General features: G+C 40.0%; 3 protein-coding genes across 3 annotated transcripts; all 3 read left to right on the top strand.

The window, feature by feature from the left end:
* The first annotated feature begins 1,394 nt into the window (after positions 1 to 1,394).
* On the top strand, positions 1,395 to 3,431 carry LOC104439144. The gene has a single exon (XM_010052255.3). The coding sequence runs from the start codon at positions 1,395 to 1,397 to the stop codon at positions 3,429 to 3,431; it is 2,037 nt and encodes a 678-aa protein (XP_010050557.1).
* Positions 3,432 to 9,265: 5,834 nt separating this feature from the next.
* LOC104439145 lies at positions 9,266 to 11,116 on the top strand. The gene has a single exon (XM_010052256.2). The coding sequence runs from the start codon at positions 9,266 to 9,268 to the stop codon at positions 11,114 to 11,116; it is 1,851 nt and encodes a 616-aa protein (XP_010050558.2).
* Positions 11,117 to 19,976: 8,860 nt separating this feature from the next.
* LOC104439146 lies at positions 19,977 to 21,314 on the top strand. Its single transcript, XM_010052257.2, has one exon. It carries the CDS (start codon positions 19,977 to 19,979, stop codon positions 21,312 to 21,314), a length of 1,338 nt encoding a protein of 445 aa, XP_010050559.2.
* The last annotated feature ends 4,533 nt before the right edge of the window (positions 21,315 to 25,847 follow it).

Here is a 25,847-nt window from a genome sequence, read left to right as displayed (position 1 = left end):
CAAGTTCCAAAATTTTAGAACAAATGAATGTAAGCTATATTTAAGGGTTTGGGGTCATACCATCTTGTACCCTACACCCGTAGCTTTTATTAGGTACCTTTGTAATATTTTCTAAGTAAATAAATGTGTAATTAACTTGCATGTCTGACCAAAAAAAAATTGCATGACCTTCTCTTTTTCCCCTCTCTCTCTCTCCGTGTGAGAGTGCGTGCGTGCGTGCATTGGGTTTATGTTCTCAATAAATGGTGATAGGTTTCATCTCAACTCATGGATTTAAATGATAGGCAGAAGTTGATTTTTCAATGTTTATTTTTTGTATGTTATCCATGTTTGTTGATATTAGATATGAACATGAATTTAACATGTAATCCATTTATATGTTATGTTTTAATGTTCAATTTGTAAAAACCAATAACAATGGCATTTTTTTTAATGAAACTATATGAAAAGGTACGGTATAGTATATCATAAGGTACCCAAGAACCCATGTCGTTGACAGGTTCTAGGGTTTAAGCTGTTTCAAGAACCCACAAGGTAGTTGAAACACCTGCCTAAGGTTCTATTGCAGGGAAAATACCTTACCCATCCCAAACCTTCTCACCTCTACTAAATACGCCTATAACACCTCTCCTCCACCTTTTTTCCTAGTTTTTTTCCTTCTTAAATCTATTTTGAAAATACTTTGAACAGCTAATATATAAAAAATAGAGGTAGAAAAAAGCTGCATTAAAAGAATTCGTATTGAATCACCTTTAAAGAATTTGAAGAAAAGACATCAAAAGTATCATAACTTTTTTGTAACACTCATTTTAATGACATAAATTTTCAATCAACCATTTTAGTGCTATAACTTTTAGAAAACATTTGTCTTTGAACTACAATTTGTTTTCCCAAATAACTTAATTGGAGCGTGTATATGTAGTTTATTATTCTGAAAAATTAGCGAAGACTCATAAGAAGGTGGACCGCTAACGGTAAAAATTTGTACCTAATATCTCATGATGCGAGAAGAGTGCCACTTTCCTAAATAGCTAATATCTAACTGACAAAAAAATAAAGGTGTAACAGAAAAATAAATAAAAAAAAATAATACAAGGATCGCAAAAGGATATACAGTCAACAACTCTAGGGAAGGAAAGAGAGATGCGCAGCATGTTAGGTGACGAACTTTAATCGCATTTAAAATCTTCCTTTTTATGCGATAACTTGTAGAATATAAGTTTGCACATTCATAGTTTCAGTTGTGCGAAATTCTGACGGATCGAGATAAATAATCTATGCAATTATGCAGTTTTGTGCAAGTTCTTAGTAATTATTCTTCAGAAGCAAGGTAAAAATTTTCCTCACTCTGCATTTGCATCGATGTCCAGTGAGCACATCTGCACGAAGCCACCATGAGTTTGATCAGTTGGATTTCCTCGATAATCAACACAGTGTTGCCGCTGCTAAAAGATCTGTGGGCCGATTGGGGGATTCATTTCTTGGTCACCGCAAGCATTACCTGCGAGATTTTTCTCACAATATTAGGCATACGTCGAAAATATATGACTTTGAATTTAGCTGTGAGATTCATCATCTGGGCCTCCTATTTGCTCCTTTCTTTCATTGTGAAAATTGCGCTGGGCAAGCTCACTGATGTCCACATCGTTGATCCTGAAAATCCGAGTTACGACGTGGAGTTGCAAGCGCTGTTTGCCCCAGTGCTTTTGATGCAACTTGGGTACCCAGACGGCATAACGGCCTATGCGGTGGAAGATAACCGGCTGGGATTGAGACAGATTCTGAACATCGGGGCTGCAATTGTCCTCGTGGTTCGTATTATCATTCGCTGTTGGGACAGCTCGTCCCCGGTCTCAAGGCTGTACTTGCCCTTCTTCATCGCCGGGTTGACAAAGTCGGCGTTGTGGGTCTGGGCTCTCAAATCCGTGTATGATGATAACTCAATTGTGAACGCCGAGAACATACCCAAACTAGCCGCCAAGGACGCCTTTGTGAATGCCGAGGACTTACCTGAAGCAGCCGCCGAGATGGAAACGAGTGTTCCGCTCAGATTGTTCCCCTTGGACAAGAAGTTCGACTCCGCTAAGGACATCTTGAAGGCCTACTTTCGATTCGACTGTCTGAAGCCCCACCTCGTGAACTGGCCGTACCACCCCGTGTTCATATCCCGTGATTGGATGTCCATCGACAGTTACCCTGCCAACAGCGCTTTCACCCTGAATGAGATCGAGCTGAACTTCATGTTCGACGTGCTCTACACTAAAGCGCCCATTCTGTATACAAAACGTGGCCTCATAGCCCGCTTCTTCGGCTTCTTCTGCTTGGTGTCAGCCTTGTGTGGATTCGCAGTGATCTTCAGGAACGCCTTCTTGATCGATATGTACATCACCTATACGTATGCGTTACTGTTGGCAGTCACAGGTCTCGAGCTTTATCAGATCACTACGTTGGCATTTTCGGATTGGGCAGTGGTGATGATGGTTATGAACCTTGGGACGCCGCTCCTCTTAAGGCTCCTCCCGCCTCTGGCTGATCGATGCATGAAGAAGAAAAGATGGTCAAGATCGCTAGGGCAGCTCAATTTGTTAGAGCACTGCCTGTCATACAAAGAAAGGCCAAAGCCCATCCGCAAGGTACTTGATTGGTTTAGTAAAAAGGAGATCTCCAGTTGTCATTGGTTACACTCCCGCCAGCCCATGCCCGGATGCCTCAGGGCGCTGGTAATACGAAAGATGGCGGAGCTAGAGGAGAAAAGAAAATACCTGCCCTTCAAGGAAAAAGGCAAGTGGACGCTTGAGATTTACGGCATCCAGGAGAAACAAGGACTGAGCAGTAGCATCGCCGCAAAATTTACTAAGAGCATCATTATCTGGCACATCGCAACAGAAACCCTGCACTCACTGGAAATCGAAAAATCCGACGCTTTCAGAGGAAGCAAATTGCTATCTGAGTACCTGATATACCTCCTTGCTCTGCATCCTCAGATATTGTCCCTCCCCACCACCGACATCACACTGGAGCACGCTTGTTGCACACTCCGGCTTTTCTTAAGGTACCGAGACTATAAAGAAGCAATTAGCATGCTATCGTCGGTGGATGAAGATGTCATCCCACTCTTCGTGGAACCAAGTAATGCGACGAGGATCACTCGTGACTGGCACATGCTGTTGGAGGTGCAGAAGCTTGTGGCCGACCTGAGGACAATAAGCAACAAGTGGGAGATCATCAGCAGCATCTGGGTGGAGATGCTGTGTTATGCAGCATATAAGTGTCCAGTGTATCACCATGCCAGGCGACTAAGAAGAGGAGGCGAGCTCATCACTCTTGTGTGGCTCCTCTTGGCTCACAAGACCGACAAGTTCCCTTATGAAAATCCTGAGGCTTGCCTTAAGATCCCCGAAATCTCCCTCCTTGGAAGAAGGTTCTTCTAGTTGCATCCAGAGGATTTTCGGGAAGAGATGCCAAAACTTTTTATGACGGAGCTAAATGATGTGGCATCCTCAGGCACGGTCGGAAGAGAGATGCTACAACTTTAAGCCACAGTTGGCGGAGTCACATGATATCCAAGTAGAAGGACTTAGGCTCATATCTTTTCAGACTCTCAAGTTACATTTCAAATCTTCCCATGCTTTAGTATTAGGTAAAAATCTAACCTACAAATGGAGTAGAGCATTATAATCTTTAATCGGTAATACTGGGTCATTGCTTATTAGTTTAAACTTTTAACATGTGAAATTAATCCCACAAAATTATACGAAACTAGAGGTGAACAAGTCCAATTGGTCAGAAGCAAAAATCTGCAAGGTAGTGTTTCGGATATATTTTGCATTTCTCATTTAAATGGCGTACTTGCATTCGTCTTTGTAATCAATTTATGTAAAAAAAAAACCATATACCCTTGATCCTGCAATAAATTTATGTAGTTTGTAAATAATGTGATTCTGAAATTATTCCATAATATCTTTTCCTTTTTATCCTATTTAGATAAGTAGCTTATGCGTACATTTGCAATGTGTGATAATCCATATGCCTTCTTATGGTATTGCTCACAAAATCGTTGACAGGCTCATCATACTCATTAGATGAGCTCAATTACTTGATAAAGTTCGTGAAATCACCCAAATCTATTTGATCACCTAATCTATTCAGATCAGACATTAAGAAAATAATATACTTTTCCTCCTCATACTTTCACGCCCTTTCTAATCAAGTCCTTTTACCTTTAGTTAGTCCAACCAAGTTCTCCTAATTTCACAAGTTTTCTAGTTAATCAAAACAATATGCGTCCAATCCGTCAAACAAATCTGAAAGTATTTTCTTGTCCTTTAAACTGGCCTGCAAATGATAATATTTTTGTCAGAGATCAAATTTCAGTAGAAGAACAGTCCAAGTGCCAAAACTTGACACGGATGGACACTTAAGTGCCAAAATTTCGAAAAAATACAAAATGCTAGTTTCGGAGTAAAGTGAAACACTTAAATACCACTCTAGCTAAAATATGGCCAAATGGCTAGTTAGACAAAAAAACGACGCCGTTTTGCACGCTGATGAAATTTTAAGGCTAAACATTGCGTACGTTATTGGGTGTAATTGGGGTTTGGGAAATACCGAGAGAGTGTTTGAGTGACTCAAGGGTGTAATCTCATTGTATCGCATGATCTATAGTAAAATTCGTTGCTGCTCTCCCCGTTGACGTGGGTCTTTACAACCAAACCACGTAAACCTAATGTCCAATTTATTTCTTTCTTCTGTCTATTTTATTGTTCGATCGCTCATTTTGCGCAATAGTTGTAGTTGTCGTTGACCGCGTGGTGATCTTCGAATTCGGGTTGTTGGCTATAAGGTGGAAATCAAGTCTTTGACGCTGCTGGTGGAGGTGGAACCAAGAAGTAGTGCCTAAATCCAAACTGGCCATGCCCACATCAACAAGGAAAAGCAACAAAAAACAAGGAGCAGGAAAATTTGTTAATAGAATTTTAAATAAGAAAATCCCAAGTCCAGATCTGGGTTTCAATGTTTATCCTAAGGTTGAAGATAACAGTAAAAGAAAGAAGAAAGAAGAAAAGAAAAGAAAAGTCAAAATAAAAAATAAAATAGAAAATTTAAACCAAAAAAATACGGTGGTCCATGTCAAATTGTTAGTTGTGATGCATAGGGTAGGTGGCAATGCGGTGACTAAAACTATCATGTTAGCAATTTTTAGCCAATGTAAATCAGATGGACTACATTGGAAGATCAGAAAACATTTGTTGGATAAATAAGAAAGTTTAGAACTGAATTGGGATTATACAATAAGTTTAAGAATTTTTGGATAATTTTCCACAAATAGTCAACTTTAGTAACCACAAAACCAAGTTATAAGACATCTTAGGTTGACAACTTCGCTACTAAAGCTTCACTGAGAGGTCTATCAATATGATACAGTAGCCTATTGTTGCAAAGATACATGTGTACTATTATAATAATTCGTTATTATGAAATATAGATGACCATCTATGTCCTGTAGTGAAAGTAACAGCCCTCTCACTACCACAAATTTCTTTAAGAGAACTTGTTTGGAAGGAAATATGTTGTGTCTACAACGTTGTAGAAATTCTGTTTAAAATGCCGTTATGCTAGCATCATCCTTCATTATTTCCTTTTATAGATCAAATCTATGATCTCATAATTTCTTCATTTGTTTTTACAAGAATTTCAGGCGCATATGCTTGATCAAATCTATAATTTCTTATGTTCTTATTATAGATTACCTTAAATGAGACTGGGGAGGGGGAGAAAATGAGAGGTAGGTGTAGAAATTTTTGATAAACTTAAATTATCATGTGAGAGTGAATTGGTGGGAAATTTTAAATTTTCTTCTGCCACGTCATTTTTCTTCTCCTCTCCATCTTCCAAACAAAGCAATGCTATCCTATCAAAAAGTAAAACATAACCCAAAAAAAAAAAAAAAAAAGAAGCAATTTCAAACGGTGGACGGAGCTCTTCCGTCGAAAAGGCTACAAAGAGGCATTGAAGGAAACATGAGGAAATATTCTTCGCCTTAAGTACTTGATTAAATGTCATTTTAGTAAAACCTTTAGTAAACTTAGCGTTATTCATTACTTCATTTAAGTATACCAAATTACGCAAAACATTTGGTTTTATCTACTAGGATTTAAAATTTTTATAATTATTCCACCTCATCATAGTTTTCTAAATTTAGTGGATTCTATAAGTTCTTATAGGAGGCCTCCAAGTAAAATTTTTAAATACGAATAACAGATTTATTTTGTGGAAAACTAGTAGTTGGAAAGTATCTCCTCCTTTTTTTCCTATCATTTTGGCATCGCCTTAAAAATGAATCAACAAAAATTATTTTCATGAATAATAAAAATCTGTATTCAAATTCGAAAAATGATTTGTGCTTTTAAAAGATTGGTATTCATTTTCAAGGAACTAGCTTGACCTCCACCATTTATAGGATCATCACTATTTCGTAAAAATTCGAAACCTTGAGGACAGATCGGACACTCCAGCTTGTGAACCTAGGACGCGCGGGGCCTCACCTGAGTTCCCAGTGCGCTAATCGGCGCCCAGAAGCATGGACTTTGGACACCAGGGGCGAGACTTGAGCATCTGGGGCCATCCTAGGATCTTGAGTCCAGGGCTCGGGTTCTGGGTCTGGGCACCGGCATTCTAGGTACAAAGCTTGAGTTTCCCAGGCTTGCCGCCATGGTCTCGAGATCGCGCACCATACCTAGGTTTATTTGTCTTTAAAACAATTCCTGAGTTTGTCAACACCAACCTTCCGATAATAATTTTTAGCTCATTTGAAAAATCCTACTGAATGAAAGCAATCAAACTATTTTTCTAGAAATAATTTCCTTATGAAATATTTTTTACCAATCATGTTGATTTTCTTTTTTTTCTTTTTTTCTTTTTTTTTTTTTTTTTTTTTTTTGGGAAATGAAGCGGACCTAAATTCTCCGTGCAATTTCACCAAGCCCCGAGGTTAGTGTTAGAGTAGCCTATCATTTGCCTAATCCGAGAGCAAAAAATGCAGGATAGAACGAAAAACGCGTGACCTTAAAGTTAGACGGCGGAGCTTTAGACATGGTTATGTACTCAATAAGCCAACCAGACAAAAAAGAGCCTTAGACAAAAGCTGCAAGCAAATAATCAAATGCCCATCGTCGCGTTTTATTCCATTCTCTTTTTGTCCTTATCATTCCCATGCCTTTCTTTTTTTTCTTTTTCTTTTTTGGTAAAAGGGTAATATCCCATGCCTTTCTTTTTCCTACTTAATAATTGGAGGTTCCACAGAAGTCGTTGCTGTCAAGTGTTGAGACAGAAGTGCTCTCCTAGCGAAAAAGCAAAGCAGATATTTCTATTCCTCGTTTCCTTGACAATGCTTTTTAGGACAAATCTCTCTGTTGTTTTTCTGTGCTTCAGTTTCTCCGATTTTTCCAATGTAGGCGTCGGCGTCTTCTGAACAATACTTCTGGGATTCATCAGCCCTCACGTTCAGGTGTGGTGGCGCTAGTCTTGCACTGCATTGCACTTCTTTCTTTCCTGTTGCTTTAGTTAGCTTGCATTTGCTTATTGGGGTCACTAACCCATATCATTTTTAGGGTAAAAGGTTTGTACGCTCTCCGCACCTTTGGATGTTTCAGCAAGTAATTATCGTACCTTAATTTAGTGGTCAGTACACTTAACCATACTCTATACAAGTTACAGCACATGTTTAGTTGTCTTCGATGTTCATTTTCTAACTGGTGAACGAGCTACCTGAAGAAATTATGACCCTTCTTTGTTTCTTCACAACCTATCACTTTTGACATTTATAGCTTCCTATATCTGAAAAAGTCTAGCAAACATGCTATTGAAAGCAATTTTTTCTATGTGAATGGCTTTTAAGAAATCAACAAGAAGTGCAATGTGATAGGATTACGAGTATTAATTTGGGAGTCATGAAATTCTTCTACTTAAATCTTCAAAAATCCATCTGGAGAGCAATTGCACCTAAAGTCATCTACTCTAATACTACATAAGTTTTTTTGTGAAGATAGTATGAGGCCACTGAGAAGTTGACACGTGGCCCTCTCATTGTGTGAAACATTTTTTCCATCATTTTCACGAAGCTTAAAAGTAATAGAACTCCAAAAATTAGAAAAGTAAAAGAGACTTGATTCATGAAGTCGACCCAAAATTATAAAGAATTTCTTTCAAGACTAAATAATAGGGTGTATAGGAGAACCCGTGAAATCTATGGACCCTATAAAACAACCATGGTCAAGTAGGTTCCAAGATGGGTATTAGCACTAATATAATGGGTTCCAGTTCCAAAATTTTGGAAGAAATGAGTGTAAGGTAGGTTTGAGGGTTTGGGGTCATACCATCCTATACCCTACATTCCATAGCTTTTGTAGGGTACATTTGTAACATTTGCTCAGTATATAAATGTGTAATTATTTTGCTTGTCTGATCAAAAAATAATTTGCATGACTTTCTCTTTTTTCTTATGAAATTTTGCCCATTTAAATGTGCAAAAGCTCTCAATAATCAACAATGTCTAACCTCATTTGAAAAGCAATCATCCATCCATCTCTCTCTCTCTCTCTCTCTCTCTCTCTCTCTCTCTCTCTCTCTCTCTCTGCGAGCATATGTAGTTTATTATTCTGCAAAATTAAGGGAGGCTCATAAGAAGCTGGACGGCTAACGGCACAAATTTGTCCCAAAGCTTCTTCACATCTTACGATGCGAGAAGAGGGCCACTTCACTAGATAATTAAGAACTAGCTGAGCACAGAAAAAAAAAAAAACGAAAGAAAGAAAAAGAAAAGTGTAAAAAAAGAAAAAGAAAAATACGAGGATCGCAAAAGGATACAGTCAAAAACTCCAGGAATGGAGAGAGAGATGAACATGGAGAGATTAACTTGTAGGATAAACAATGTGCAAATTCATAGTTTCAGTTGTGCGAAATTCTGACAGATTGAGAGAATTGATGTATGCAATGCTGGATGCATTTATGCAGTTTTGTGGAAGCTCTTAGTGATCATTCTTCAGAAGCAATGTAAAAATTTTCCTGACTCCGCATTTGCATTGATGTCTAGTGAGCACACCTGAACGAAGCCACCATGCGTTTGATCAGTTGGATTTGCTCAATAATCAACACGGTGTTGCCGCTACTAAAAGATCTGTGGACGAACTGGGGGATTCATTTCTTGGTGACCGTAAGCCTTGGCTGCGAGATTTTTCTCACAATATTAGGCATTCGCCGGAAATATATGAGGTCGCAGTTAGCTAGATCCATCATCTGGGCCTCCTATTTGCTCCTTTCTTATGTTGCGAAAATTGCGCTGGGCAAGCTTACTGTTGTCCGCATCGATGATCCAGAAAATCCAGGTGACGACGTGGTGTTGGAAGGGCTGTTTGCCCCATTGCTTCTGATGCAACTTGGGTACCCAGACAGTATTACGGCCTACGCGGTGGAAGATGACCAGCTGGGATTGAGACAGATCCTGAACATCGGGGCTACAGTTGTCTTTGTGGTTCGTATTCTCATTCGCTGTTGGGACGGCTCGTCCCCAGTCTCACGGCTGTACGTCCCCTTGTTCATTGCCGGATTCATAAAGGCGGCGTCGTGGGTCTGGGCTCTCAAATCCGTGTATGACGAGAACTCATTTGTGAATACCGAGTACTTTCCCAAAGTACCCACCAAGGAAATCAGGGAAGGCAGTGGTGCTCAGCTCGAAATCTTAACCAAGGACAGGAAGTTTGACGCCGCGAAGGACATCTTGAAGGCCTACTTTCGGTTCGACTGTCTGAAACCCCACCTCAGGAACTGGCCGTACCACCCTGTGTTCATATCCCGCGATTGGATGTCCATCGACAGTTACCCCCCCAACCGAGCTTTCACCGTGAACGAAATCGAGCTGAACTTCATGTTCGACGCACTCTACACTAAAGCGCCCATTCTGTACGCGAAACTCGGCCTTATAGGCTGCTTTATCGGCTTCTTCTGCTTGATGTCTGCCATGTGTGGACTCGCCATGATCTTCAAGAATGCCTTCTTGATCGATATGTCCATCACCTATACCTATGCGTTACTGATGGCAGTCACAGGTCTCGAGCTTTATCAGATCACAACGTTGGCATTTTCAGATTGGGCGGTGGTGTACATGGGTAGGCACCTTGGGATGCCACTCTTCTCAAGGCTCCTCCCGTTTTTTGCTGATCGGTGCATGAGGAAGAAAAGATGGTCGAGGTCAATAGGGCAGCTCAATTTGTTAGAACACTGCCGCCCAGACAGAGAAAAGCCAAAGCCCGTCCGTGTGGTACTTGATTGGTTTGGTAAGCGGGAGATCTTCAGTTGGCATTGGAAACCCTCCCGCCGGCCCTTGCCCTTGTGCCTCAGGGCGCTGGTACTACGAAAGATGGCGGAGCTTGAGGAGAAAAGAAATTACAGGCCATTCAACGAAAGAGGCAAGTGGACAATCGAGATTCACGGCATCAATGAGAAACAAGCACTAAGCAGTAGCATCGAGGCAAAATTTGCTAGGAGCATCATTATCTGGCACATCGCCACTGATATCCTGCAAAAATTGGATATCGAAAAATCCGATGCTTATGGAGGAAGTAAATTCCTATCGGAGTATATGATGTATCTCCTCACCCTGCATCCTCACATCTTGTCCCTTCCCACTGCCAACATGACATTGGAGCACGCTTCTCGCACGCTGAGGCCTTTCTTGAGGTACCGAGACCATGAAGACGCAATCAACACACTGTCCTCGCTGGATGGAGAGATCCTACACCCCATCGAACCAAGTGAGGAGACGTGGATCACTGATGACTGGGACGTGTTGCTGGAGGTGCAGAAGCTCGTGGCCGACCTGAGGACGATGGAAAACCAGTGGGAGATCATCAGCAGCATCTGGGTAGAGATGCTGTGTTATGCAGCATACAACTGTCGAGTGTCTCGCCATGCCAAGCGACTGAGAAGAGGAGGTGAGCTCGTCACTCATGTGTGGCTCCTCTTGGCTCACAAGACTGAGAACTTCCCCTTTGAAAATCCTCAACGTTGCCTCAAAATCCCCGAAATCTCTCTCCTCGGAAAAAGGTGGTTCTACTTCTAGTTAGACAAAAATCTAGTCTACAAAAGGGGTAAAGCTTATAAATATTAAACTATGCATTTATTTACTTGTTTATCCAACATACGAAATTAACCCAACAACAATTCAGACACTCAAGGTGACATTATCCAATCAATTAGACGCAAATCCTACAAGGTAGTGTTTCATACACATTTAGCATTTCTCACTCAAATGGCATGCATGCATTCATCTTAAAATCATATGATGTTGATCCTGTAATCAAACTTGTGTAGTTTGTAAAAGAATGTGATTTTGAAATTATTCCTCAATGGCTTTTCCTTTTTTATCCTATTTATATGAGCAGCTTATGCATGTACACTTGTAATGTGTAAATAACCTATTTGGTTTCCCATGGAATTGGTCACAACATTGTTAACTGACTCATCAAATTGATTAAATAAACTTGATTACTTGATGAATTCATGAGATCACCCAAAAGTAGTTGATCAACTAGTTGGATCACATATCAAGAAAAGAACATACCTTTCCTCCTTATATTTTCACGAATTTTCTTATTAATGTTGCAACCTCTTGAAGCCCTGTGTGTGGGTGTGTGGAGGCTAATGACTCACAAAGCTTAGGGTTTATCCAAGTTCTACCAAACTCACTAATTTGCAACTTATAATTTGCAACTTATGACTTGAGTTTTTTACTTGCAAATCATTTTTATTTAGAAGTTGTCACTAATTGATTTAGAGAAATAAAAACCCTGCTCAATCAAAGAAATTAGATCTTGCTCAATCAAAGAAATTAGATCAAAGACTTGATTACTAGTTAATTAACTAATACCTTTTCGACATTTAATCTTTGTTTAAATCCTGAAGTTTGATTTCTATTTGATTTTTCATGCATTTTTGGGAAAAAAAAAAAACTCCTCAAAAACTAATTTTAAGTCTCTTTCCTGATTTAAAAAAATATTTTTGATTTTTGATTTTTTAATATTTTAAAACATATATTTTTATTTTAAATAACATTATATTACAAAAAGGATCCGGGTCGGATCCTCGGGTTGGAATCTACCCAGATCGCCAACTGGGCCTGAAACGTGGACCCGGCCCAGAACCCTTTTTAAAAACAATACTCCACACCCATTTTAAAAGAAGACAAAGCCCACTTTCACTTAAAAGAAAAGCCCAGCCTACATCTTGAGCCAACCCAAATCTGGCCCATCAAAGCAAAACCCTAGCCCGATACCGGGGAGGGTCGGCCGGATCCGCGAGCCGACCCGACTCACCATCCCCTCTCGACGGCTTCACCGTCGCGGCGGAGACGAAGATGCCGAGCGTCGTCGCTCATCTCCGCCCGGCCGACGGCATAACGGGACTTCGCGGGCTTGGGCGGCCAGCCAAAGTGCGTTCGGGCACCTCGAGGCGGCGGCCGCAGGCGTGGCTGCGGCGGTTCTAACGGATAACCGAGACAACTCCCCTTGTGCTTGCTCTGTTCGGGGATGACGGAGGGAGGACGGGGTGCGTAGGTCGAACCAGCCGACCGGCCGGCGCCCGGGAGAGCCGGCGCTACAAGCACACCTTGACAAGGCACAGCTGAGCGCAGACGGCTCGACTCCGGCCAGAAGGGCTGGACAGAAAGTAGAACTCACCCGAGCATTTCGTCGAATGCTCGGAGTATGCTGACTAAGTGGGAATAACTCGAGCTGACCGGAGCTCGAGACCACGCTGGGGCTCACAACGGGCGATAAATGACGAGCAGAGCAGCCTAACAATGGTCGGTCGGGGCTGGAGCTATTGAGTCGGACGGTCGTGAGCTTTGGCCCTGACATGCTCCAAACAGGGCGAAAACAAAGCCCCGGCTTACCGGAAGCGCGGGGCCTCACCTGAGATCCCAGTGCGCTAATCGGCGCCCAGAAACATGGACTTTGGACCCAAGAACCTAGGCTCTGGACACCAGGGGCGAGACTTGAGCATCTGGGGCCATCCTAGGATCTTGAGTCCAGGGCATGGGTTCTAGGTCTAGGCACCGGGACACTAGGTACAAAGCTTGAGTTCCCCAGGCTTGCCGCCATGGTCTCGAGATCGCGCACCATACCTAGGTTTATTTGTCTTAAAAACAATTCCTGAGTTTGTCAACACCAACCTTCCGATAATAATTTTTAGCTCATTTGAAAAATCCTACTGATTGAAAGAAATCAAACTATTTTTCTTGAAAATAATTTCCATGTGAAATATTTTTTACCAGTCATGTTGATTTTTTTTTTTTTTTTTTTTTTGGGGAAACAAAGCGGACTTAAATTTTCTGTGCAATTTCGTCAAGCCCCGAGGTTAGTGTTAGAGGTAGCCTATCATTTGCCTAATCCGAGAGCAAAGAATGCAGGATAGAACGAAAAACACATGTGACCTTAAAGATAGATGGCGAAGCTTCACATATGGTTATGTACTCAATAAGCCAACCAGACAAAAGAGAAAAAGAGCCTTAGACGAAAGTTGCAAGCAAATAATCAAATGCCCATCGTCGCGTTTTATTCCATTCTCTTTTTGTCCTTATCATTCCCATACCTTTCTTTTTCCTACTTAATAATTGGAGGTTCCACGGAAATCGTTGCTGTCAAGTGTTGAGACACAAGTGCTCCTCTGGCGAAGAAAGCAAAGCACATATTTCCAGTACTCGTTTCCTTAACAATGTTTCTTAGGACAAATCTCTCTGTTCTTTTCCTGTGCTTCAGTTTCTACAATTTTTCCAATGTAGGCGTCGCCGTCTTCTGAATAATACTTCTGGGATTCATTCAGCCCTCACGTTCAGGTGTGGTGGCGCTGGTCTTGCATTGCACCTCCTGCTTTCCTGTTGCTTTCGTTAGCTTGCATTTACTTATTTGGCTTACTAACCCATATCATTTTTAGGGTAAAAGGTTTGTACGCTCTCCACACTTTGGATGTTTCAGCAAGTGATTATCGTACTTTAATTTAGTGGTTAGTACACTTAACAATACCCTATACAAGCTGCAGCACATGTTTAGTTGTCTTCCCTGTTCATCTTCCAACTGGCGAAGGAACGAAGAAATTATGATTCTTCTTCCTTTCTTCACAACCTGTCAATTTTGACCTTTATAGCTTCCTATGTCTGAAAATGTTTAGCAAACATGCTATTGAAAGCAATCTTTTTCTATGTGTATGACTTTAAAGAAATCTGCAAGAAGTGAAATGTGATAAGAATACAAGTATTATTTTGGGAGTCATGAAACCTCCTCTACTTAAATCTTCAAAAATCCAACCTTAGAGTAATTGTCCCTAAAGTCATCTACTCTAATACTCTCAAGTATTTTTGTAAACATAGTATGAGGCCACTGAGAAGTTGACATGTGGCCCTCTCATTGTGTGAAACATATTTTCAATCATTTCATGGAGCCTAAAAGTAACAGAACTCCAAAAATTAGAAAAGTAAGGCCCTGTTTAGTAATCATCCAAACATGACAAAATTTTGATTTTTATTCCCGAATCAGTTTGGGTCTAGAATCGCATTTGGTAAAAAATTTGTTCCGGGAGTGGATTGGGAGTAGAATCAAGAATTAAAAAAAAAAAAAAATTGATTCTTATTTGTAAAACAAATTTGAGAATCAAAACCAACAACTCTTTTCTTCCCTTGGCCATTTCAAGACCACCATCCACTACCACCCGCCACTATCTCGCCGTCCACCGCCGCCGGCTGCCCCCGCCAATCGCCGTCGCGGGTTCGGCGAGCTCGGAGGCAAGCCCAACCACCGGCGAGGCTCGGCCCCACCAGATTCGCGAGGCTCGTTGGCCACCGGCAAGGCCAAGCCTCACCGTGGCTGGGCAAGCTCGGCGACGCCCAGCCCCGCTAGTGGCCAAGCAAGGCTCACCCAGCCCGGCGAGGCTCGCCCGGCCACCGGCAAGGCTCACCCAACCCCGCCGGTGGCCGGGCGCAGCCTCGCCGGGCAGGCGAGGCCGGGCCGGCCACCGGGCAATGCTCGGCCTTGCCAAATCTAGTGAGACCAAGCCTTGGCGGGGCTAGATGAGCCTCGCCCGCCGCCAACGAGGCTCGGCCGGCCGAGGGCCGGCGACGCTTCGGTGAGGTCGTCGGCCCTCGTTTGGCCGGTCGCCGGTCCAACAACTGGCCACTAGAAGAAGAAAAAGAAGAATAGGAGAAAAAGGAAAAAAAGTAAAAAAATTATTTAAAAATTAAAAGAAATTGATTTGGAATAGAATTAATCACCACGGTACCACACACAATTCTGTTTAATCAAAAATTTTGGATAGTTATCAAACGGCTTAAAATGCTTAGAATCAGTTCCCGGGAACAAAATAAAAAAGAATTATTTCTAATTAAAATCTACTCTCGAGAATAGAATCGTTAACAAACGCACCCTAAAAGAGCCTTGATTCATGAAGTGGACCCAAAATTATAAAGAATTTCTTTCAAGACTAAATAATAGGTTGTATAGCAGAATCCGTAAAATCTATGGATCCTATAGAACAACTGTTGTCTAGTTCCAAAACTTTGGAAGAAATGATTGTAAGATAGTTTTAAGGGTTTGGGTTCACACCATCCTATACTCTACATCTGGGCAAAGTACCAAAAAAGTCATCAACCTATTAGATTGGTATCAATTCAATTATAACTTTTCAATTAGATCAATTTAGATATAAATCTTTTCATATTAGTATCAATTCAATCTATTCGACCAACTTTGGTCAACCAGCGCCGATGTTGACACCAACTGGTGGCGGATACCGACGTGACAATTTTTAAATAATTTTTAATTTTATTAATTTTATTAATTTTTCTTTTTTTTTCCTTTTCCTTTTCTTTTTCCTCTTCTTCCTCCATGGATTGTCCTCACAAAGCCCTTGCTGGCTGTCGATGAGGGTTGCGACCCTCACCCAAGGCCACGAGTGAGGCAACTTCATGAGGATAGTCCAAGAAGGAAGAACTAAGAAAAGAAAAGGAAAATAAAATAAAAAAAATTATTTAAAAATTGTCACGTCAACGTTCGACCATCGGCCAATGTCCATGTTAGCATTTGACCACCGATTGGAGTTCACTTCCCGTCGCCTTATCAAAATTGGCTGAATGGATTGAATTAGTATCAATGTGAAAATATTTAGGATTAAATTGGTACAATTGAAATGTTTAGGACTAAATTAGTACAAGTACAATAAGTTTAAGCCTTTTTGGTACTTTTTCCCCTACGTCCCATAGCTTTTATAGGGTACCTTTGTAATATTTGTTGAGTAAATAAATGTGTACTTATTTTGCATGTCTTAAAAAAAAGTTGCATGACTTTTTCTTTTGCACAGTTAAATGAGCAAAATTTCATAAGTCATTTGAAAAAAAATCTCTCTCTCTCTCTCTCTCTCTCTCTCTCTCTCTCTCTCTCTATGAGAGTGTGCGCATGCATGTTTTGAGTTTATGTTCTCAGTAGACGGTGTTAGGTTTCGTCTCAACTCAAGATTTAAATGATAGGTGCATCTCAACTCATGGATTTAAATGATAGATGGAAATTGATTTTATTATTATTATTATTATTATTATTATGCTATTGACCTTTTAGTGATATGTTAATATTAGATAAGAACATGGATTTAACATGTAACCCATTTATATGTTATATTTGAATGCCCAATGTGTAAATAATAATAACAATGACAAATTTTTTTTTTTTCAATGAAACAATATGGAAAAGCACAAGTTAGTATAAGGTACCTAGAACCCATGGCACTGACAAGTTCCAAATTCTAAGGTGTTCCAAAGACCTAGAACTGTTACCTAAGTTTCAATGGTAGGAAAATACCTTACCCATCCTCAAACCTTCTCGCCTCTATTAAATACTCCACTTGCACCTCTCCTCCACCTTTTTTCCTTTTTTTTTTTTCCTTAAATCTATTTATAAAATACTTTAAAAAGCCAATATATGAAAAATAGAGGCAGAAGACCTTAAAAGCCGCAATCAAAGAAAATTTGTGGAGAATCCACTTTTAAAGAATTTTGAGAAAATGACGCTACAAGTGCTCTAGCATTCATTAGTGGCACAAATTTTCAATTGATCATTTCACTTCTATAATTTTTAGAAAACATTCACGTTAGCCAATTGGAGCAAGTAGATATATTTTATTATTCTGAAATATTAAGGGAGACTCATAAGAAGGTGGACGGCTAATGGCACAAATTTGTCCCTAAGCTTCTTCACATCTTGTGATGCGAGTAGAGGGCCACTTTGCTAGATAATTAAGATCTAGCTGAGCACATCCGTGTGAATGCTAGTACGAGCACCTAGAGGGGGTGAATAGGTGCGAAAACAAACTTTTGAGAAGAATAGTGTAAAACTTTACTTTTAATCTAAGTCTGTTTAATGGTAGACTTTGAAATAGAAACAAGACTCTAACAATTAAATAAAGTTACAAGTAAAGTAAAAGAGTTTAGGGAAGAGAATAAGAACACAAGGTTTATAGTAGTTTGGCTTAATCCAAGCCTACGTTCACTCTTCCGCACTGACAGCCCACCAGCTGGATTTCACTATGAATCAAAAGAGTCGTTACAGTATCACATCCTTGATTCCACAGTGTAGAGACTCTGCTACACTTCATCAAGGTCTCACAAATGTATAAACTCTATTTTGAGTACAAGTTTACGCTCAACAATTGAATTGGCAAGGAACAAGGAATTTCAAACTTTGGAATTTATCTATCGTGCACCCTCTCGAATAACTAGAACATCTTCCTTATATACCCCTCCATACCTTCATAACCATTGGCACTTTCCAAATGAGCTCTTCCAATCTACCTGTTGGACATAATCAATTAGAGAGATTTCGAGTTATTAAAAAAACATGACGATAGCCCACCAATCATGCTCGCCCATACAATTAGGATCTAGGTTTCCATAAATAAAACCTTGCAAGTTTGCTTCACCAATCAATGGATCTAAATTACCCGAATTAATTTCAAGACAAATAATAGATTCCAAAATACTATATCCAGCCAAAAGATCTTCTTTAGTCGATAGAATCAAATCCTCAAAGAAATACTCAATCTTGGATAAGTCTTCTTCGACAGTCTAGAAACTGTCAATGAGGATAGACTTTGAATCTTGAGTCTGGTGGTCTGGCGGTTTTGAGACTTTGACGAAAGAGTCTGTAAGTCTTCAGACTAAACTGATGGAAATGTTTTGTCAGTTTCAAAACACGCAAGGAGGTTTTCTCCAACAATCTGAAATAAAACATGAATGAAAGAAAAAAAAAAGGATGTGTAACAAAAGCAATATATATTAGGGGTGTGCAAAATACCCGATAACTGCCCGGACCGCTCAGAACCAGACCGAAACTGCTCGGAACTGGCGGTTCTTGAGGGAACCGGTCCGGTTCCCGGTTCCATGGGCAGATCCGCCCACTCGGACTAGACCGGAACCTTTTTAATATTAAAAAAAAAATTACTAAAAGAAACCCTATATTAGATCTCATTTTCTCATTCCCTTCGTCTTCGGTTCTCTCTCTCTCTCTCTCTCTTTGTCTCTTCTTCGGTTCCTCCTAATCCTTTCGCCATTTCGATTCCTCCCCAAGCGTCAACGCCACCACTGCTGCTCCTCCACCGCTACTATCGCCCCCTCGCATTGGCCGCCACTTGCCACAGCCGTGGAAAATTGTTTTGCGACCGTTCTATGTTGAAAACCCAACCATAGACCTCCTCCCCTCCTTCCCAACTCATAGACCCGACCGTTCTATGTTGAAAACCAAAATTGTTTCGCGTCAAGATCGGTTCCATGGATCCACCCGGGAACCGGACTGGACCGACGGTCCGGTTCCCGGGTGGATCCATGCAACAAACGGGTGGATCCCGGTTCCAATTTTTCGGAACTGGTCCTTAGCGGGCGGTTCCCAGTTCTAGGTCGGGAACCGCCCGCCCGGACCATGCACACCCCTAATATATATACAGCCAAAAACTCTAGGAATGGAAAGAGAGATGAACATGGAGAGATTAACTTGTAGGATAAACAATTTGCATATTCATAGTTTCAGTTGTGCGAAACTCTTAACAGATCGAGAGAATTGATGTACTCAATAATGGATGCAATCATGCAGTTTTTTGCAAGCTCCTAGTATTATTTCTTAAGAAGAAACGTAAAAATTTTCCTCATTCTGCATTTGCATTGATGTCTAGTGAGCACTCCTGAACGAAGCCACCATGAGTTTGATCAGTTGGATTTCCTCAATTATCAACACGGTGTTGCCGCTGCTAAAATATATGTGGGAGAACTGGGGGATTCATTTCTTGGTCACTGCAAGCCTTGGCTGCGAGATTTTTCTCACAATATTAGGCATTCGTCGGAAATATATGACGTCAAATTTTGCTAGATCCATCGTCTGGGCTTCCTATTTGCTCCTTTCTTATGTTGCAAAAATTGCGATGGGTAAGCTTACTGTGGTCCGCATCGATGATACTAAAGATCCGGGTTACGAGGTGGAGTTGGAAGGGCTGTTTGCCCCGTTGCTTCTGATGCAACTTGGGTACCCAGACGGCATAACGGCCTATTCGGTGGATGATAACCGGCTGGGATTGAGACAGATTCTGAACATCGGGGTTACAGTTGTCTTCGTGGTTCGTATTCTCATTCGCTGTTGGGACAGCTCGTCCCCAGTCTCACGGCTGTACATCCCCCTGTTCATTACCGGATTCATAAAGGCGGCATTGTGGGTGTGGGCTCTCAAATCCGTGTACGACGAGAACTCAATTGTGAACGCCGAGTACTATCCCAAGTAACCAAGGAAGTAAGGGAAAGCAGTCCTCAGCTCGAACTGTTCCCCGAGGACAAGAAGTTTGACTCCGCAAAGGACATCTTGAAGGCCTACTTTCGGTTCGACTGTCTGAAGCCCCACCTCATGAACTGGCCGTACCACCCTGTGTTCGTATCCCGCGATTGGATGTCCATCGACAGGGACAGTTACCCTGCCAACCGCGCTTTCACCGTGAACGAGATTGAGCTGAACTTCATGTTCGATGCGCTCTACACTAAAGCGCCCATTCTGTACACGAAACGCGGCGTCATAGGCTGCTCTATTGGCTTCTTCTGCTTGGTGTCTGCCTTGTGTAGATTCGCCGTGATCTTCAAGAACGCCTTCTTGATCGATATGTACATCACCTACACCTATGCGTTGCTGATGGCATTCACATGTCTCGAGCTTTATCAGATTACGACGTTGGCATTTTCAGATTGGGCAGTGGTGGAGATGGGTAAGAACCTTGGGATGCCGCTCTTCTCAAGGCTCCTCCCGTTTCTGGCTAATCGGTGCATGAGGAAGCAAAGATGGTCGAGGTCAATAGGGCAGCTCAATTTGTTAAAACACTGCTTCTCATTCCAAGAAAAGCGAAATGCCGTCCATGCGGTACTCCATTGGTTTGGTAAGTGGAAGGCGGTGCGCGCAGTACTTGATTGGTTAGGTAAGCGGGAGATCTTCAGTTGGTATTGGTTACACTCCCACCAGCCCATGCCATTGTACCTCAGATCGTTGGTACTGCAAAAGTTGCGGAAGCTAGAGGAGAAAAGAGACTGCGGGCCATTCATCGAAAGAGGCAAGTGGACACTCGAGATTCACGGCGTCCAAGAGAAACAAGCATTGAGCGCTAGCATTGAGGCGAAATTTGCTAAAAGCATCATTGTCTGGCACATTGCAACGGAGATCCTGCAACCATTGGAAATCGAAAAATCCGATGCTTATGAAGGAAGCAAATTCTTATCGGAGTACATGATGTACCTATTTGCTCTGCATCCTCACATGCTGTCCCTCCCCACCGCCAACATCACGCTGGAGTACGCTCGTCAAACACTGACGCTTTTCTTGAGTTATCGAGACCATAAAGAAGCAATTAGCACACTATCGTCGGTGGATGGAGATGTCACCCTTTCTGTGGCACCGAGTAAGGCGATGAGTAACCATCCTGACTGGCACGTGTTGTCGGAGGTGCAGAAGCTCGTGGCCGACCTGAGGACGATGGACAACAAGTGGGAGCTCATCAGCAGCATCTGGGTGGAGATGCTGTGTCATGCAGCATACAACTGTCATGTGTATCACCATGCCAAGCGACTGAGAAGAGGGGGTGAGCTCATCACTCAGGTGTTGCTCCTCTTGGCTCACAAGACAGACAAGTTCCCTTATGATTATCCTGAACGTTGCCTTGAGATCCCCGAAATCTCTCTCCTTGGAAAAAGGTTCTTCTAGTTGTTTCTAGAGGATTTTCGGGAAGATAGATGCCAAAACTCTATATAGTAGAGATAAATGATGTGGCATCTTCATTGAAGGAGAGACGCTAAAACTTTGAGCCATAATTGACAGTGTCATGTGATATTTGAGTAGTAGGTCTTGAACTCAAAGCTTTTCAGAATTCTCATTTGCATCCTAATTATATATTTTTCATGCTTTAGTATTTGAGAAAAGTGTAACTTACAAATGGGGTAAAACATTATAATACTTAAATATTAAACCACGTTTTTATTTACTAGTTGAAACTTTTACAACATGTGAAATTAGCCCAACAAAATCATACAATTCAAATGCTTAAGATGACCTTGTCCAAACAATCAGATGGAAAAATCTATAAGGTAGTGTTTCGGTTCCCATTTAACATTTCTCTTTCAAATGGTGTGCTCGCATTCATCTTTGTAATCAGTTTATGTTGAAAGCCATATGTTGCCGATCCTACAATCAAATTTATATAGTAGGTAAAAGAATGTGATTTTGAAATTATTCCACGATATCTTTTCCTTTTTATCCTATTTACATAAGTAACTTATGCATGTACATTTGTAATGTAAGGTAATCTATTTACTTTCCTATAGTATTTGCTCACAAAATCATTCACAGGCTCATCAAACTGATTAGATGAACTCGATTACTCAACGAAGTTGATGAAATTACCCCAATGTACTTGATCGCCTAATCTAGTGAGATCAAACACTAGGAAAGAATATACTTTGCCTCTTAATACTTTCATGCCTTTTTTGATTGAAACCTTTTACCCTGAATTTGTCTTATCAAGTTCACCTAATTTCAAAATTTTCTAGTTAATCAAAACATTCTGCACCAAATCCGTCAAAAGCCAAAGTAGATTTGAAAGTATTTTCTTGTCCTTTAAATTGACCTGCAAATGATGATTTTTCTATCAAAGGTCAAATTTCTCGATTTTATCAAAAAGTCATCCTTTGACTATGCATGAAATTTGAAATTGAAACTCCTTAACCTATATGCAATGATGGAATGGTGAAAACCCATTGTTATGATATTTTTGTTTTGGGTTATGCTAGCATAAGAATCTTTGGGTTATTGTGAGAATAACAATTTGGTTGTGAATTACAAATTCTTAAAAGAATATACTCCACAATAATTTATAATTATTTATTATTTAATTTTTCGCGGTCCATAATTTTCATAGAAGATTAAAGATTGTCATACACATATTTCTCTTTGGTTTTCAATAAAGAGTTTACTTTCTTAAATTGACCTGAAAGTCAATCGAAAATTCAAATTTTGACTTATTCATGAAATGACACCTAAATAATAATGAAATGGAGTGAACCTAACTTATATATTTGAATAGGACGAATGAATGCAGAATTTGACTGTTTTTGGTATAAGGATCAAGTCCTCTAACTATCAAAGATCTTTAACCTCGAAATGGTAAGGATGTAGGTTTGACCTGTTGACAATACTTAGATGTCAACATCTTTTACATGGTGGTGCACAAATGTCTATAATATTCCTACTGTTTATTTCTTGTCAGTTGTGTTTTTGGTCCACAAATCAACAAAGGGCCAATCATGTCCTTTGCATATTTTCACATCGATCGAAAGCTTTGTTGACACTGTTCGGCAAATGTCGACAAAATAGGCCTTCTTGTAATTTTTCCACATTTCTATATGTACAATTCTTAGATCTTGGGCAGGCTCGAGCCAGGCAAAAGTGATATGCAAAACCATATGAGGACTATGCTACATACAATGTAGCGTATGTTGTCCTCATTCCATAATCTAATGATAAGATGTCACGTCTTAAGTAGATATATCAGCAAGTAGTCTTCTCCTCATTTTCTTTTATCATATTCTCTTTCTTCCCAAACTGTTGATGTGACAGTGGCTTAGGATAGTTAAAGCACTTGATGAGCATTCTGCGGTGGTAGCAACTGACAACAAATGTCCTGTTAATGGTGTGCCCCATTGAATACCAAGTGCATTTGAACTTAACCGGTGGGGCCTGAATTGGCATTTCTAGGCAATGTTTACCTTATTCTCGATTTTATAAAACAATCGGAAGAAGAACTTGCTCTTAATTGCCAAGATAAAACCATAAGTTCGGGATTTACCTGGTAATTGTCATACTAGAGATTGCAATTTCAGACATTTTTTCTTGTACCATATAATTGATTGGTGATTGTAATTTAATATAGTCAAGGTTTCGTGTTGGAATCAGCCGATTGCCTAAGCCAACTTTGCTATGGGTTTTCACACGCTTTGTAGAAGACAAATACACAATATAGTGAAGTAAGGGACCGACCAAAAAAAAAAAGGGGGAATTGTAGATGGACCCCATGTGCATTATTATTGTTGTGAAGAAATGTGGGACAAATTGAGTTGGATAATAGACATAAGGAAATAAATAAATCGGACACTGAATTTACATGTTTTGGTTCGAATTTTTTTTTTTTTTTTTTGGTGAAAGTAAGAATTTTGGTCCAAGTGTTGATACCTACATTTACGAGAAAAGCAATACAAAATTCCACTAGAGAAACGAGCGATATAATTAAGATAACAATTACTCGAGCACTCAAATACTCTCTTGCTGTTTCTCAGCCTCCAATTACCCTCAATAACTCACTTAGTGTTTTGCCCCTCACAATTTATAGTGAAATTTCACTAAAGAAATACACAAATTCCAATTACAATATTTGACTAAATCACTAATGGGTGTAATTACAAAGATAATTTTCTTATGCCACAAGCTCCTATTTTTTGCTTCAGGAAAGTTCTCCATTTCTCATCTTCAAGATCTCCATTTATACTAGTCCTCGTCACCATTGCATTTCTCTCTTTTGCCAAAAGGCCATGGCATTTAATGAAGAAAACCCACCAACATTGGCATTAATGAGCCTGCCTTCTATTTCCTTCACATGCAATTACATCATTTAATGAAGAGAAATGATTAAGTGATTGTCTTTAATTTACTATGAGAATAAAATTCTATCCTAGACCACAAAAATCAAGTAATAAATAATTATAAATTATTGCGATGTTCACTCCTTCAAAAATTTATAATTTACAATACGCTATCAATCTTACAATAACCCAAAGCTCTCTCACGTGAAGGAACGTCATGATGTTCTTTCTTTTATCTTTTGAGAAGAAAGCACATTCTCTCTGTCTCTTTCTTTCTATGGGGCCACAGAAGTCATAGGAGTATAAAGACAAAGAGAACATCTCTTTATCCATTTCTTATGAAGTGATCGTCTTGTATTCCTGGACGACGAATTGACAAGACCAAAGCTATGAAAACTGAAATGCACAAAAATTTGTCAAAATTCCAAAGTGAGTGTACCCCCATTCCGTTGATGCCCCAGGACGAACATCTACATACCTCCGTTTCCATATCTCCATAATCGAGCCACATAAGAAACCAAACCTCTCCTGCTACTTTCAACCATCCTCCGTAACGAAGAAGACCTACCCACATTTTTTTTTACTAAGCCCTCTCTCCTCAGATCCACCTAGCAAGCCTATTTCCGAGTTTTCCTTGAAACTAACCCAGTCCAGTCCAATTCCACATTCCAGGGTAGAAATCAATAACCTGTAGCTACCAATGCACCATTGTAGATAGCTGCCAACCATGATAACTCTATAAAAATATAGTTATTTTACCTATTTTAGGCAACAATTAATATAATATCTATGAGAAAATATTTGGATTTCCTTCCGATTATTCGAATTTTCCTTATTTGTACAGAATAATGAGATATGGAGAAGATAAGAAAAAGAATGGCAAAAATCATGAATTCAAACAAAAAAGGTAGTGGAAGATAAATATCAAATCAGAAAATTCTTGATTTTATTCCCTAATGTTATCTGCAAGCGTTGAGAGATAGATATCAAATCAAAGATCCTCTGATTTACTCCCTAATTTTATGCACAATTGCTTGGAGATAATGATCTTGAATATATCATATAGATAGGAGAACATTGAGGGTCTGAGGAAGCAGTTAGGTTTTTATTAGATCGTTTTTCATCGTTCTGAGAATTTTTCACGTATTTTCAAGAAATGACAAAAGTAGTGACATAATTCTTGTTCTTTGATTCAAAATGCTGAGTTTGATATATATTTTTATTTCTTCTTCTACTATATTCTAATTTTCTTTTGTTAGGGTTACGATATAGCCTAACCATGATGATGTGGATTTCATGATTTTTATGTTTTACAATTGATTTCATTCATATAAGTTATATATTATTGTACATAATGCTTTTGAGTGACCGACCACCAGTTGAATGATCTGATGTGCATGTTTGAGACTGAGAAATGATAATATGCAATTGTTCATTATAATATATAACCATGTATTAAACGTGAATAGAGATATATCACGTTATTTGTGTAGCTTTTCGGTGATAAGGTGATCCAAAAGACTCATTGTAAGCTGGGAATATTCATAATTTTTAATGCACTCATATTTATTTTAATTCACATAGAAATATAGTGGATTAATAAATT

The sequence above is a fragment of the Eucalyptus grandis genome, chromosome 3, assembly GCF_016545825.1.
Source record: "Eucalyptus grandis isolate ANBG69807.140 chromosome 3, ASM1654582v1, whole genome shotgun sequence".
NCBI lineage: Eukaryota > Viridiplantae > Streptophyta > Magnoliopsida > Myrtales > Myrtaceae > Eucalyptus > Eucalyptus grandis.
Note: the sequence above shows the minus strand (reverse complement) of the source record. Positions and strands in the feature narration are given on the sequence as shown.

Coding starts and splice junctions, on each gene's coding strand:
- LOC104439144 (XM_010052255.3), top strand. CDS start 1,395: ATGAGTTTGATCAGTTGGATTTCCTCGATAATCAACACAGTGTTGCCG.
- LOC104439146 (XM_010052257.2), top strand. CDS start 19,977: ATGAACTGGCCGTACCACCCTGTGTTCGTATCCCGCGATTGGATGTCC.
- LOC104439145 (XM_010052256.2), top strand. CDS start 9,266: ATGAGGTCGCAGTTAGCTAGATCCATCATCTGGGCCTCCTATTTGCTC.